Below are 15,567 nucleotides of genomic sequence, written 5' to 3' on the forward strand. Positions count from 1 at the left end.
AACACAACTGTGTATGATCTAAGCTCCTGTGTCCATTCCCCTTGCTCCCCTTAATTAATTATATATGTCCACCTCAAAAATACCCAGCCAACCGGCCTTCACACCCTCAGGGCAGTGAATCCCAAAGAGTGTACACTCAAATAGATAGATAGCTCATTGATCACAAAGCGAAATTAAATAGAAAATATAAATTTCCAGGAATTTTCACACATCTCCATTTGAAATGAGCATCTCTCATCGACCCTTCTCTGTGGCTCTCTGACTGACGAGGAGAGATACTTCAAGATGCTTCACAAATAACCTATTGTTTGTGAATATGTTCTAAATTCAGGGCCAAATCATCTCACCTCTGCCGGTAAATCATCCCATTTATTACACTGGTAAAACTGTTCTGGCTGACTCCATAGTTACTCTTAAGATTTCTTTCTGCTTGCGGGTTAAAGCCATGCATAGAATTCCAGATGTAGCTTCACTGACACCCTGTACAATGGTAGCTACACTGGCCCATTACATTAACTCCACTCCCTGTGCGGTGAAGGCCAAAATACAATCTGCCTTTTGAACTACTTGATGCAGAAACAGAATGTCATCATTGGATTTTCTTCCTTTGCTTCTGTGTTCTCAGCATAGTTAGATAACCAATTTAACCAATTTCCTCCGGGATCAATAAAGTATGACTATGACTATTTCCCATCTCGTTCCCTCCTCCAGGTGATTAAGCAGTGAACATGTTTACTGAGCATATAAACGTGTACCAGAGCATGTCTGCAGGGTTAGGAGATTGCTCTGGGAGTAATATGTGGGAACCCCGAGAATCTTCCAGTCTCCCATATGGCCATATCTGTGCCAGGTGCACCAAGGTGCAGCTTCTGAGAGACGGCGTTCGGGATCTGGAGCTGCGGCTTGATGACCTGCAGCTTATAATGGAACGTGAGCAGGAGTTAGATAGGAGCTACAAGGAGTTAGTCACTGAGGCTGCAGGAGTTAGATAAGTGGGTGACTGTCAGGGAAGTGATGGGAAGAGCTCAGATAGTAGAGAGCACCCCTGTGGCCATCCCCCTCAGTAATCATTATCTCGTTTTGGATGCTGTTGAGAGGGATGACCTGACAGAGGACGACAACGGTGATCCGGTCTCTGGCACTGAGTCTGGTTCCATGGAGCAGGAGGGAAAGAGGAAGATGATCTCTGTTTTAAGTCATCATGACCTGAATCCCGATTTTGGCTGTCATGGGTATCAGAATCATGCTGCACAGAACCGTCTGCGTTGGCAGACATTTAGCCATACTTCGAGTTACTGCGCAGAAAGGATAAATGTTAAAATCCATCTGTGGGTCGTCAGTGGTCGGCTTAGTTGTCAACTGCACTGCAGGAACAACTTTACCATCTGCCAGGACATTCCCTAACAGCAAAGTAACAACGTCCACCTGTAAACCGGAGCATAATCTGATCTTAACAGGTCCCGAAACCAACCCTGACTGTAAAGTTACCTTGTGCAATGGCACAGAAACCATGCTGCCCCCAATGCCTTTAATAAGATTTACCTCACCAATGTCAGACTCATCACCAAACTTTAGAACGCTGTCTAATATAAGTGACTGAGAAGCCCCAGTATCTCGAAGAATTTTCACTGGTACTGGGGTTGACCCTTCCTTTACTAATACAAACCCATCTGACATAAAATGATCAAATTCCTTCTTCACTCGGTCAGACCTCTCAGTCCTTAACTGAGCTTCAACAAAATGTGGGTTTGTAGGTGCTTCAACAGACTGATCACAGGCATCTGGGACTGCCTCCTTTTCCTTTTTCTTCTTCAGGATGGAACAATTAGCCATCATATGACCAGCTTTCTTACAATAGTAACAAGTAAGACCAGAATATTTCTCCTTCAACTTCTTCCCTTCATCCTTACTTTTGTTATTAGTCCCAGCATTAATTTCTGGTTTACCCTGGTTATCCCTGCTACTCTTTTGGTAGCTTTTATTCAGGGTAAATTTAACCGTATGAGTTAAAGCAAACTGATCTGCTAATCTAGCAGACTCCTGCAAAGTGGCAGCATCCTTTTCATCTAAATATGTCTTTAAGTCATTATGGACGCATCTTTTGAATTCTTCAATTAAAACTAACTCTTTCAAGCTGTTAAAGTCATCATTTACATTTTATATGTGCGCCAGCGGTCAAAACACACAAACTTCTCATAAGCAAATTCCATACAAGTTTGGTTCAGAGATTTCCTCAAATTTCTAAACTTTTGCCTGTATGCTTCTGGGACCAACTCATAAGCTTTGAGCACAGCCTGTTTCACAATGTCATAATCAGCTGTTTCATCAACTGTCAAAGCAGAATAGGCTTGCTGAGCCTTCCCCTTAATTACACTTTGTAAGAGAATAGGCCAACCCTCTTTTGGCCACTTTAAACTCTGAGCAAAATGCTGAAAGTATTTATCAACCTCTGCCTCATCAAATGGAGGTACCAATTTAACTTCCCGACTGGCCTCAAACTTATCACCAGAGTCTAATGCTAGACCACTTTGCTGCAATCTCTCTATCTTTCCAGCTCAAACAGCCTCTGTCTTTCTGCTTCCTCCTTCTGTTTTTCTGCCTCTCTAGCTTCAAACTGCCTCTGCCTTTCTGCAGCCTCCATCTTTATTTTTTCTAACTTGTACGGGAGCTCAAGTTCACTCAGTTTACTTTCAGGAAACACCTCCAACTCCTCCACTTTAAACACACCCTCGGATACACAATGCTCAGTTATTATCCTCTGCATCTGTGACCTCCTCATTGTCAATTTCACCTTTCCAAGTTTTAACCTTTTAGCAGTACTCAACAACTCAATCCTGGCGTCCTCTAATGCCTCAAAGGTTGGCGCTTGCAGAAATCTATCAGCATTCATTGCTGCTGATTTCCCACACACAAATAAATCAAAAGGGATTTTCCCAATGAAATTGACAATTAATCAATCAATACGCCCCCGAATTTGTTCATATCCTGGACGCAGGCCCCAATTTTGTTACAAACCATAACGCTTTAGAAATGAACTAGCAGCAGTAGACTACACCTGAAGTCTGGCTTTGATGCTAAAACCACTATCTTTATTAGTATCGACTCATAATATAGTAACTTAAGCAAGATAAACAAAAGTTAACAGTGTTATGTGTATATATGTGTGGGTAAATATAACTCCCAAACTATTGAGCTCGGGGGAAACAAGGCTTAGAGTCTTGAGATGGTAAAATATGAAAGTTCAGTTCAGCCATGGAATAGGTGATGAGAGATATTTGTAATCCAGGGTGAATTTCCAGAGAAGGCAATTATGTCGAATTCCACAGGTCCCATGGTGGTAAAGCAAGAGAACAGTCACTGCAGATTTTATCTGTCATCATTCCAAATCCACATACGAATTATCACTGAAAGTGACTTGTCACAAGGGGTATCGTCTTCAAGTGAATTACCACACCACACCCAGGCAAGGGTTAACACATAAGTGGTCTTCACAGGCTACCTCAAATCAGATCCACTCCTATGGATCAAACGAGGTGACATCCATACATTTGATGTTCGCTGAATCGATAATTAACCCACCCTTGTGGGCATAGGAAAGTTCTGAAGAGTGACCCTTGGCCACTAGTTCCCTGGTTTCGATCCTTCCATTTTTTCCTCCTTCGTCTCTGTCTGACTCTGAGTGTCTGTGTCCTCGGTTTAAACTAAACAAGCTGCGAGCGATGTAAAGAAGCTGCAAGTCAGACTGATTCACCTTCTTAATCTCTCTCTCTCTCTCTCTCTCTCTCTCTCTCTCTCTCTCTCTCTCTCTCTCTCTCTCTCTCTCTCTCTCTCTCTCTCTCTCTCTCTCTCTTAAAATGACAGTCCACAGCAAACGAAACCTAGGGATTCATAACAACGGCCACTCCTCATTGTGAACTGAGAGGTGTGCCAGTAGATGGGATGACTGAGTGAATCCTTTCCCACATTCTGAGCAGGTGAACGGTTTCTCCCCAGTGTGAACTCGCTGATGACTCTGTAGGTTGGATGCTCGAGTGAATCCTTTCCCACATTCTGAGCAGGTGAATGGTTTCTCCCCAGTGTGAACTCGCTGGTGTCTCTGTAGGCTGGATAAGTGAGTGAATCTATTCTCACAGACTGAACAGGAGAACGGCCTCTCCCCTGTGTGAACTCGCTGGTGACTCTGTAGGTTGGATGACTGAGTGAATCCCTTCCCACATTCTGAGCAGGTGAACAGCTTCTCCCCAGTGTGAACTTGCTGGTGTCTCTGTAGGGTGTAAGAGTAAGTGAATCTCTTCCCACATTCTGAGCAGATGAATGGCCTCTCCCCAGTGTGAACTCGCTGATGACTCTGTAGGTGGGATGACTGAGTGAATCTCTTCTCACAGACTGAGCAGGTGAACGGCTTCTCCCCAGTGTGAACTGACTGGTGTGCCAGTAGTTGTGATGACCGAGTGAATCTCTTCCCACATTCTGAGCAGATGAATGGCCACTCCCCAGTGTGAACTGACCGGTGTGCCAATAGTTGGGATGACTGAGTAAATCCTTTCCCACATTTTGAGCAGATGAATGGCCACTCCCCACTGTGAACTGACTGGTGTGCCAATAATTCAGATGACTTAGTGTATCCCTTCCCACATTCTGAGCAGGTGAACAGCTTCTCCCCAGTGTGAACTCGCTGGTGTCTCTGTAGGTGGGATGACTGAGTGAATCCCTTCCCACATTCTGAGCAGGTGAATGGCCTCTCTCCAGTGTGAACTCGCTGATGACTCTGTAGGGTGGATGAGTGAGTGAATCTCTTCCAACAGACTGAGCAGGTGAATGGCTTCTCCCCAGTGTGAACTCGCTGGTGTCTCTGTAGGTTGGATGACTGAGTGAATCCCTTCCCACATTCTAAGCAGGTAAATGGCTTCTCCCCAGTGTGAACTCGCTGATGATTCTGTAGGGTGGATGACAGTGTGAATCTCTTCCCACATTCTGAGCAGGTGAACGGCCTCTCTCCAGTGTGAACTCGCTGATGACTCTGTAGGTGGGATGAATGACTGAATCCCTTTCTACAGACTGAACAGGTGAACGGCTTCTCCCCAGTGTGAACTCGCTGGTGACCCTGTAGGGTGGATGAATCAGTGAATCTTTTCCCACAGACTGAGCAGGTGAATAGCTTCTCCCCGGTGTGAAGTCGATGGTGTCTCTGTAGGGTGGAAGAGTGAGTGAATCTCTTCTCACAGAATGAGCAGGTGAACGGCCTCTCTCCAGTGTGAACTTGCTGATGCACCTTCAGTTTAGATGAGCAAGTGAATCCCTTGCCACAGTCTGAGCAGCTGAACGGCAGCTCCCCGGTGTGAACTCGCTCGTGAGCCATTAGGTCAGATGACTGAGTGAATCCTTCCCCACGAATTCACCAGATGACCAGCCTTTGCCCGGTGTGTACTGACTGGTGTGTCCACAGGTGGGAAGATCGACTGAATCCTTTCTCACACCCAGAACAGATGAATGGCCTTGCCCAGTGTGAACTTGCTGATATACCTTCAATTGAGATGACTGAGTGAATCCATTCCCACTGTCTGAGCAGATGAATGGCCTCTCCCCTGTGTAAGATGACGGGTGTGCCATTCGATCAGATGACCAAGTGAATCCCTCCGCACAGTCTGAGCAGGAAGGATGGTCGATTGAATCCCTTGTTCCACTTCTTAAATATCTAGATAGAGACAGCAAAACTGGCGTGCCATGCTTGAGATTCCTGGAGACAAATTCCTTCTCATTTTTAACCTGTAAAAAGATTTACAAAATCCATCAGTGTGGCAGGACAACATTTCAGATGAGATCATTTGATTTGCCAAGGTGTGATCTGACATCACACTGTTAAAGTGAGGTTCAACCCAAGCTGGAGAGAGAAATCATATTCTATCTGGGCACAGTGCTGGTATCTGTAATGACCATCAAATTCTCTGATGCTCTTCCTGTTTCTATAAGAATGGGGTATTTCTGCCATCTCCAATCTGTGACCTGGCTCAGTTTGACTCTCTCCATTGGTATTATTCCTTGTTCCCACTGAGCTGCATGGGTTCCTGGCCCCACAGTAACTGAAACACGCTCACGCAAATAGTCTTCCTTGATGTGCAGCTGGGATATTCTTTTATGTATTATTAACTTAAAGTATCACAGTTTTAATGCCATGTAAGAAATTACTGCTGAGATGAATGTTTGGTTCGCCCACATAATTGAAACAAATAATATGGATTGGCCTTACTATGATTGAAATTGAATGCGACGAGCTTTGACATATTACTGGAACCCTGGGATCAGTGAACAACCGACAGCTTCCCCAGTTACCGACCCCCCAACTGGTGGTTACTTAATCAGGACTCCACTTCATTTGAAACCCCAATGCCAGCGGTCCACCCGCCGTGACTCTGTGCTATGACCCTATGACGTACTCAACTGAGGAAAGCCAATATTATGCACCCCTCGAGGGACAGAAGTTCCCAGTCATGGTGATTGGAGAGGTTAAAGGAAGAGAGGGCAATGCATTACTGACCGAAGTTCTGGATTTCCTTTGGCAACAGACAGGACTGGTGTTTCCCCAGACCACCGTTAGGGTTTGCCCTGGGTTCAAGCCAAAGAACCTGGGTTCCTTGCCTACACCTCAACGAAACAAGCCTCCAGCACCGAGGGAGACTGGCAAGACTTGGCCATGGGCCAATTCCGATACTAGAAGGAGTCTGAGGTGAAGATGGGACATCTGGTAAGACATTCTTTTAATATTGACCGAACTCAAGACATTGTACCCCATCTCTGGGCAACTTCAGGCCATGAATTCGACTACACCAACTGCCCCCCTGTCTGGATCACCATGAAAGAAGGACAGACTCTCCCATCCATTCCGCAATACCCCCTGAAGCCCCAGGCAACGTTTTATGAGGATGGAAGATCTTTTGTGAATCCAGCAGGAAAATGATATTCTGACTATGCGATAGTGATGGACACTGAAATAGTTGAGCAGGCCTCTTTTGAAGCAGCTGTCTCCGCCCAGAAGGCTGAGCTGTTTGCTCTGACTCGTGCCTGTATCCTAGCAACAGATAAAAGTGCGAACGTTTACAGAGACTCCTGTTACGCATTTGGAGTTGTACATGACTACAGGGCTCTCTGGGAACATGGGGATTCCAGAATTCCTCTGGCCACCCCATTAGTAATGCCACCTTTGTAAACAACTTTACTCACAGTTCTACAGCTACCTTGAGTTTTGGCTATTGTTAAATGTGCGGCCCACACACGCATGTCCGACCAGGTCACTAAAGGCAATGCTTTAGTGGGAGAGACAGTGAAAAGTGCGGCACAATCCTCGGTAGTTGTGGTGCCCTCGGGTTCCCGTCAAGCAACGTTTCGTGACTTAAGCAGAACGAGTTTGCCAGACATGCTGGAGGTACGTACTTTTCAGGGGGACGCCTCTGAGGAGGAGCACAAATTGTGTTCTCAGATGGGTGCCAGAAAGACCCTGACCTAGGTTCTTGGATCACCCCAGTGGGGCAGATTTAATTTCCTGCAGAGTTTTTATCAATATCAGTCAATTAAATACATAATTGTACACACCTGGGAAAGGAGGGAATGGTTGGTAACCTGTACCCTGCACACTGGGTACTACTCCCTTGACAGGTGAACCTTATTCATGTCTACAAGCTGATTTTATTGAATTGCCTGCAGTACATTGCTATAGATATTGCTTAGTTATTATAGATGTGTTTAGTAGATGGATTGAAGCTATTCCAACTACCAATAATACTGTTGTTAAGGTATTATTACGGGAAATAATTCCCAGGTACGGCCTGCCAGAGATGCTGAGCTCTGACAATGGCCCACACTTTGTGGTGAAAGAAAACGAACAGGTATGTAACGAACTAGCTATGAAGCAACAATTCCATTGTGTACACCACCCACGGGCCGCTGGCATAGTGGAGAGAGCCAATGGCACTCTGCAGAGTAAATTGGCTGAACTAACAGTGGAGACTGGACTCACTTGGTTGAAGGTCCTACCGTTACCCCTATTCCACATGAGGGTTACCCCACAGGGGAAAACAGTGTTGTCACCAGCTGAAATCTTTTATGGAGGGCCCATGAGGACACCCTGGGGACCAAGACCTTGTGTACCATTGTTCCCAGAAAGTCTACCAGCAAAATTGGATATGCATACCCTGGAGGAAGAGATGGGGAAATATATATGCCAACTAACCAAAGTTTTCCAAGCATAACATTCACAGGTACAACAGGCTTACAAGGAAGAGAACCACTCTGCAGAGAGGAGTGACTATTCCACCATAGAACCTGGTAATTTTGTCCTGATCAAGAACTAGGATCGAGGGAAACTCGGACCTCGGTGGAGAGGACCATATCAGGTGTTACTGACCACTCCCACGGCTGTGAAACTGAAGGGGCAATCTCGGTGGATGCATCGAACAGACTGCAAACATGTTACTGAAGGAACTGAGTAGAAGGACTCTCTCGGACTAAAGGAAAATGTTTTGGTTGATAGTGGTGAGACTGAGGAACTCCCAGCCTGGGCTTTCTCAAATATCACCCGGGGAAGTGAGGTGAGGGACTGTGTCCAGTCAGAGATGACTGTGGTTGCCAGTGTTTTGAGGGATGGTATCTCAGGCTCCAACCAAACGGAACTTCCTGTACTGGGAATCATGCATCCTGGCCATACTTGCAGGTGCCCAGCAGTGGAGAGGAATAACTGAGACTGAGCAATTTTGGATGATCACTTTTCCCTCCTATGGAGTAGCCAGGAATTCATGAGAGATAATCAATTTGGCTACAGCACTTGAGGAGCTGGCCACAATACTGAAGGGGCCCTGACAGAAACACAGGCCCAAGTAACAGAAATATCCACTGAAATGATTGCAATCCGTCAAACAGTCCTACAGAATTGTATGGCTTTAGATTTTATCCCAGCTGAGAAAAGGGGGAACCTGTGCTGTTATTGACACAGAATGCTGCACCTATATCCCTGATGACTCTAACATTATATCCCTCTCCAAGCACACTGCCAAGGAGATTGACAGCATCAAGGAAGTAGGGCAGGATTTACACGGGTTCACCGAAGGGTCGAAATGGTGGTCTTCGAAGGCCTGTTCGGTAATACGTGGGGCATGATATTGTATTATGGCCTAATAGTTGTACATATCATTGTTATAATTACTGATGTCTGCTGTTTTTACTCACTGATAAGTCAATGCTGTACTCGTTTGCTTTCTCTGTAAAAGATTACTGCTTCGTTGATCATGTAAAGTGGGAATGATAAAGTATGTAAAAGGGTTAACACTTTGTTAAACAATAGCAGCCTGTTTTTCTGAAAGGAACTGCTGGTGATGAACAGATGTGCTGAGCCATGCTGAGCCATATTTCTTCTTCAGGGTAGCTAGCTGGGGTTTCAGGATGCTTATCTCCCTGTGCACTCATGCATAGAGATAGGACAGCTTCAGTCTGTTCCGTGTGTGTAAGCCATTATGACTATTTTGTAATTTGTCTTTAGGGGCTGTCATGTAGTAAATAACTTTGGCTCCAGCCTGTCTTGTGTGTGGGGTATCTGGACGGATATACCTGTGGTGTAAGGGGAATTGTTAGTCAGTTAGTGGATTGGGTAGGACAGTCATAGACTGTTCCTGTTTGAGCGAATAACGGAGTAAGCCCCAGGTGCTTGGAAAAACGAGTCTGTACTTATACGGTCTCTGAGTGACTTTATCCGGATTCGACTTCCACAGAATGGGAGCGGTTTTAAAGGGCTGGGCTGCTGGAAGCACGTTACCAGACCTGGAGTGATTGCAACTGGGTCTGACAGAGGCATAGAATTACTGCAATGTTCGGCTTTGACTCGGCGACAGGTAATTTACATGTGTTATGGTCCGTTCGCATTAAATGGATTTACGTTAACTGTCGTCAGAGCTTTTCTTGTGAACATACCACGCAGAAATTGGCCATCAGCCCATCGCACTTTCTGACCCAGACAGTGAAATCATGGTTTTCGTTTTGCAAGACCACCTGCCGCTTTCTGTAACTGTCTCCCCACCCCCGACTGTTTTCTATGTATCGAGCCCTTAAGCAAAATCAAAGTCTTTGCTTCTACATGACGTTCAGGAGATCAGCTCGAAACACTCACAATAAGCACAGTCACAAAGAGGAAAGAACATGCACTTATCTGCAGAGACAAGTTTGGAAACCGAGCCCGTGTTGGCTAAACAGCTTTTCGCATGCTGGCTTTGAAATCATAACCCCTGGTTCGAGAACTGTTTTTAACCTTGACGTCAATTGTGGAAAATCTCACACATGCAGATGGAAAACTGCAGGATCACTTAACACCACCACCACCAGAGGAGGGTTACAATAGAGCTGATGATTCCCTGATCACATAACGTGCTGATTGGAAAAAGTGATCGGAAATAGATATCAGAAGCTGAATTAGTCTCACCTCAATTCACCAAGTATGTTCTGTTTCCGTGTCGATATATTTTCAAGTCGTTTTCTGCTAACTTCATTCCAACCAGTCCAGCGGCAGATATTTAGTAGCTGCCGGGGAGGGGCCGGTGTTGCTGTTCTGTGAGACTCACAGCGCGAATTTTCTGTGGGCAAGCGGCTGCCTGTCCACCGGGCGGATCCCAAACAAACCAGTTCGACACTCCAATTCAGCTCTGCACAAAGTAGGCTTAATGTGGTATTTAATTATTTCTGTTACAGAAAAGAAATAACAAACACCCGGCGATATAGAAAAGAAAGCTCCCCAGTGTCTGCAATCTGAATGAATTCTTGTTACGATTGCTACCAGTCTTTGTGAGATTCCAGCATTTAGTTTTACCCCAAACTTCCATCATTTGTAGTTTTAATATCGTATTTTGCGATTCAATTAAATAAATTGTTCTGTGGCATTCTCCACTGTCACGTCCCGAACAGTAAAACAGTAAAATCTCCCGGTCGCCCTGTTATTCTGGGAAGTTAGTTTTAATTGTGTGTGTGTGCGTCTGTGTGTGTGTGAGAGAGAGAGAGAAATCGGAGAAGAAACCCTGTCCTGCCCCGCGGGACATGTTTCATATTATTATCCGTGAGCAAGCTTCATCTGCACTGCCTCAGTAGAAACCGCCCTAGAAAATGTGTTTGACTGAAGGTAAAGATGTCGCTTCTTTTAACTCATTTGGTCTATAATTACTTCGTTGAACCTGTCAGAGCTGCCTTCTCCCCTTGTATTCCCTCCCAATCCATACAAAGCCGAGCCCCGCTGTAAACGCACACTGATTTGCGAAACCAGAAACAACATATACCTCTGATGTTGATATCAGACGGTGCTCAGTGCGATCCTGGATGACAAATGTGCCGACCAGGCGCCGGAATTCAGCCTGGGCTGCCGCTCCCGACCCTATTCGGTTATAGAGCGTCAGTCGCTCATTACAGACAGACAGGTCCGGATGAGCCGGGGTTAATGAGCCAGTCTGCAGTTCTGGTCCCACACCTCCTCACCGGTCTGGTTCATGTCGGCCAGTGGGAGAAGAGAGGAGTAAGACAAATGCAGCAAACACAAACAGAATTGCAGAGGCTGTGTGAACGTTCCCTCACGGTCGCAAGTAGTTTCTGTCTGGATTTCCGTGTCGATCGCTCTTTTCCTCCTTATTCCTCTGGGGCAACCAGCGGGGTAGAGATTCTCCGTTTTATTCAGCCAGTCCCAGGCTGTGAATTTGATTCCACCGGGTTGAGGCTCCACCCCGTGTGTGAACGGAGATCTCCGGCGCTGGGCGAGTTTCAGCTCGAACACTCCACACCGGTCACTGCTATTTCGGGGAACCATTCTTTAAGACGTGACGGAGCGGGGAGGATTAATGTAGGAGGGGTTGCGTTACCAGTCCGAGAAAATGTCATGGCAGTGCTCCGTCAGGACTGACTGTAGAACTCGACTGGAGAGGCGATAAGTGTGGAACTGAGAAGTAATAAATATATGGCCACGTTAATGGGACTATATTGAAGAGCGTCCAACAGTCCTAGAGATATAAAGGAATATCTAGCGATAAAGATCGTAGACTGTTGCAAGAACGTTAAGGTTGTTATAGTAGGTGATTTTAGCTTTCCACATAATATACGGGGAACCCCATACTATAAAAGAACAATGCGGGTTAGAGTTTGTTAAGCGTGTCGAAGAACGTTTTCTGCATCAGTATGTAGAAGTCCCAAAGAACGAGCGTGCGATACTGAATCTGCTGTTAAGGAAAGAGGCAGGGTAGGCGACAGATATTAGTGCATGGGAGCACTTAGCATCCAGTGACCACGATGACCATAATTTCAAAGTAATATGCAAAAAGTTAGGTGTGACCCGTGGCCAAAGATTCTAAATTAGCGGAAGCGCTCTTCTGCTGGTACCGGAAAGTCTCTGGCGGGTGTGAATTGGGACAGGCGGCTTTCTGGCAAAAATGCACTTGGAAGATGTGAGGCCTTCAAAAACAAAAGTTTTAGACTACGAAGTCTGCAAGTGCAGATCAGAATAAAAGGTAAGGATAAAGAGTATAGGAACGTTGATTTGCAAGAGATATTGAGGCGCCGGTTGAAAGAAGAAAGGAGGTGTTTAGCAGCGGACGGCAAATAGGATGAAATAAGGTCTTTATGGAGTCTAACAAGTACAAGAATCGCTCAAGAAAGAAATCAGGGAGGCTAAAGGAAGGCATGACGTTCCTCTAGTAGACAAGGTGAAGGAGAGTCATTGACGATTTCACAGACATGTTCAGAGCAAAAGGACTGCAAGCATAAAACTAGTCCTCTGGAAGAGCAGAATGATCATCCATCTATGGAGCCAAAACAGATGGCGAAGACCTTAAACGAATTCATTGCATCTGCATTTCATCGGGACACGGATACAGAGTCTATAGAACTGAAGCAAAACGGCATCAATTTCAAGAACCATGTACAGATTACAGGGAAGTAGGTGTTTGCGACCCTCAGGCAAATCAGAGTGGATAATCCCCAGGGTCAACAAAATGTTTCTTCCGACCCTGCGGAAGACAAGTGCAGAAATTGACGGGGCTTTAGCAAAGATATTGCAGGTAGGTGAGGTACCATGGGACTGGAGAGTAATCAATATTGTCCGCTGTTTAAAAAAAAAGGCTGTAAACACAAACCAAAAAATTACAGGCCGGTGAGTCTGACATCAGTGTTGGGAAAGTTACTGAAAGTTATTCTGAGCGACTGGACATATACGTCTTTGGATAAACTTGGACTGACCAGTTCTGATGAAGTGCCTCGGCACGAAACGTCGACTGTACTCTTTTGCACCGATGCTGCCCGATCTTCTGATTTTCTCCAGCGTTTTTTGTGTGTTATTTGGATTTCCAGTATCTGTAGATTGACCCTAGTTAAGGACAGTCAGTATGGCTTTGTTAGCAGTAGGTCCTTTCTAACCAATCTTATAGAATTTTTCGAGGAGGTTACCAGCAAAGTGGACGAAGGCAAGGCTGTGGATATTGTCTACATGGACCTTAGTAAAGGAATTGACAAGGTCCCGCATGGGAGGCTGGTCAAGACGGTTTCTTGGCATTCAGGATTCGGCTTGTAAGAAGCGATAGTGGAGTGTTGACTCTCTGTCTGGAAGCCTGTGACGTGGGGTGCCGCAGGGTCGGTGCTTGGTCATTTGTTGATTGTCATCTATATCAATGATCTAGAGGATAATGTGGTTAACTGATCAGCAGATTTGCGGATAGCACCAAGTTTGCGGGTGTAGTGGACAGCGAGGACGACTATCATGACTTGCAGAAGGATCTGCAACAGCTGTAAGGATGGGCTGAAAATTGCCAATCGAATTTAATGCAGACAAGTGCAAGGTTTTGCGCTTCTGTCGGACAATCCAGGATAGTTCTTACACAGTCAACGGTAGGGCAACTCAGGATTGTGAATAAACAAAGGGATCTAGGACCACAGGTCCATAATCCATTGTAAGTTGTGCCACAGGTGCATAGGGTCGTAAAGAAAGCTTTTGGCACGTTGGCATTCATAATTCGTTGTATTGAGTACAGGAGATGGGATGTTATGTTGAAGTCGTATAATGCGGTGTTGAAGCCTAATTTGGAGAATTGTGCGCAGTTTTGGTCACCTACCTACAGGAAAGGTGTAAACAAGGTTGACGGAGTACAGGGAAAAGTACAAGGATGTTGCCGGGTCTGGGGGACCTGGGTTAGAGAGAAAGATTGAGTAGGGTAAGACTGTATTCTTTAGAACGTGGACGTTTGAGATGGGATTCATAGAGGTATTCAAAATTACGAAGGGCATAGATGCGGGTAAATGCAAGTAGGCTTTTTTTATTGAGGTTGGGTAGGGCTACAATCAGAGGTCATGGGTTTAGGGTGAAATATGAGAAGTTTATGGGCAACGTGAGAGGAAACTTCTTCACTCAGAAGGTCGTGACAGTATGGAATGAGCTGCCAACGTAAGTATTTCAGGCAAGCTCGATTTCAACGTTTAGTCGAAGTTTGGGTAGGTGCGTGGATAGTAGGTATGGAGGGTTGCGATGGGAGTCGGCAGTTTATAACTGGCTTTGGTATTGATGAGCTGAAGGGCCTGTTTCTGAGCTGTAGTTTCACATGACGCTATGTTCCGGGACACGTAATTTCATTCTGAAAACAAACCAAACCCGTTCGCCCATGTACGATTCAGGAATGCTTATGAATATTCATTTATTAACACTAGCAGCATTTGATTATTGCAATTTCAACCGGGCAATTCTTGCCACAAGAAACACCTTCGCACTTAGTTGACCAGCGGGTTGTTGATTCACACTTCGCCAGAAAGATTTGAGAAATGTATCTTTCTTAAACGACGGCCATTCTAAATGGCCACAAATTGTACCCAGGTAGGGAGTGATAGGTTGCTTGGAAATGGGCGCTACTGAAGGAGTAACGCACAGACGTGAGATGGACGACGTCACTGTTATTAGAATGGCCGTCGGGGAGGGAGAGACGCAGAAACTAGTAATTTTTACGTCGGTTAACTTGGCTGTCAAGGAGGGAGCGCGGAGAGAGTGAATGGAGGAAACATAGACTGCGGTGAATGCAGAGAGAAATGAAGGAGGGGAGAGAGAGAGGGGGGGAGAGAGAGAGGGGGAGAGGGATTTGGAAAGGAAGAGGGGAAACAGAGATGGATAGTGAGATTGGAGAGTGGAAGAGAGAGAGGGAGGGGCGAGAGTGAGTGGATGAGACAGAGACTGCTGTGAATGGAGAGATTGAAGGAGGCCGAAAGGGAGGAGAGAGAGATTGGGGATGGGAAGCGGTAGGGTGGAGGGAAGGAGGAGAAAGATAGGTTTGGGACCCTGTATACTTGTGCCGCCACTTTAAATGAATTATGGACCTGCATTCCTACTGAAGCACAGCACCTCGCACTTGTTTATACTAAAATCCATCCACCATTTTTGCAGCTGGTCCAGATCCCGCTGGACTCCAATCGTCTTCCTCGTTGTCCACTGTGCCCCAAATCTTGGTGTCATCCGCAAATGTGCGGATCCAGTTAACCACATTACCATCTTGATCAATGATATAGATGTCAAACAACAACCCA

At 45.7% G+C, this 15,567-nt stretch overlaps 1 protein-coding gene across 2 annotated transcripts; it reads right to left on the minus strand.

Moving 5' to 3' along the window:
- Positions 1–3,849: 3,849 nt before the first annotated feature.
- On the minus strand, positions 3,850–11,690 carry LOC140207597 (uncharacterized). 2 transcript variants are annotated; one of them, XM_072276143.1, is made up of 3 exons: positions 11,304–11,690; positions 10,460–10,679; positions 3,850–5,766 (listed from the first exon to the last, which is right to left on the minus strand). In XM_072276143.1, the coding sequence occupies exon 3, from the start codon at positions 5,357–5,359 to the stop codon at positions 3,887–3,889; it is 1,473 nt and encodes a 490-aa protein (XP_072132244.1). In that variant the 5' UTR covers positions 5,360–5,766; positions 10,460–10,679; positions 11,304–11,690; the 3' UTR covers positions 3,850–3,886. The 2 variants fall into 2 exon arrangements, with proteins under 2 accessions (XP_072132244.1, XP_072132243.1); XM_072276142.1 differs by having other exon boundaries at positions 10,460–10,716.
- Between the last annotated feature and the right edge of the window lie 3,877 nt (positions 11,691–15,567).

Source organism: Mobula birostris, chromosome 13 (assembly GCF_030028105.1).
Source record: "Mobula birostris isolate sMobBir1 chromosome 13, sMobBir1.hap1, whole genome shotgun sequence".
NCBI classification, from domain to species: domain Eukaryota; kingdom Metazoa; phylum Chordata; class Chondrichthyes; order Myliobatiformes; family Myliobatidae; genus Mobula; species Mobula birostris.

Excerpts from the sequence above, each read along its gene's own strand:
- LOC140207597 (XM_072276143.1), bottom strand. The coding sequence starts at position 5,359 with ATGGCTCACGAGCGAGTTCACACCGGGGAGCTGCCGTTCAGCTGCTCA.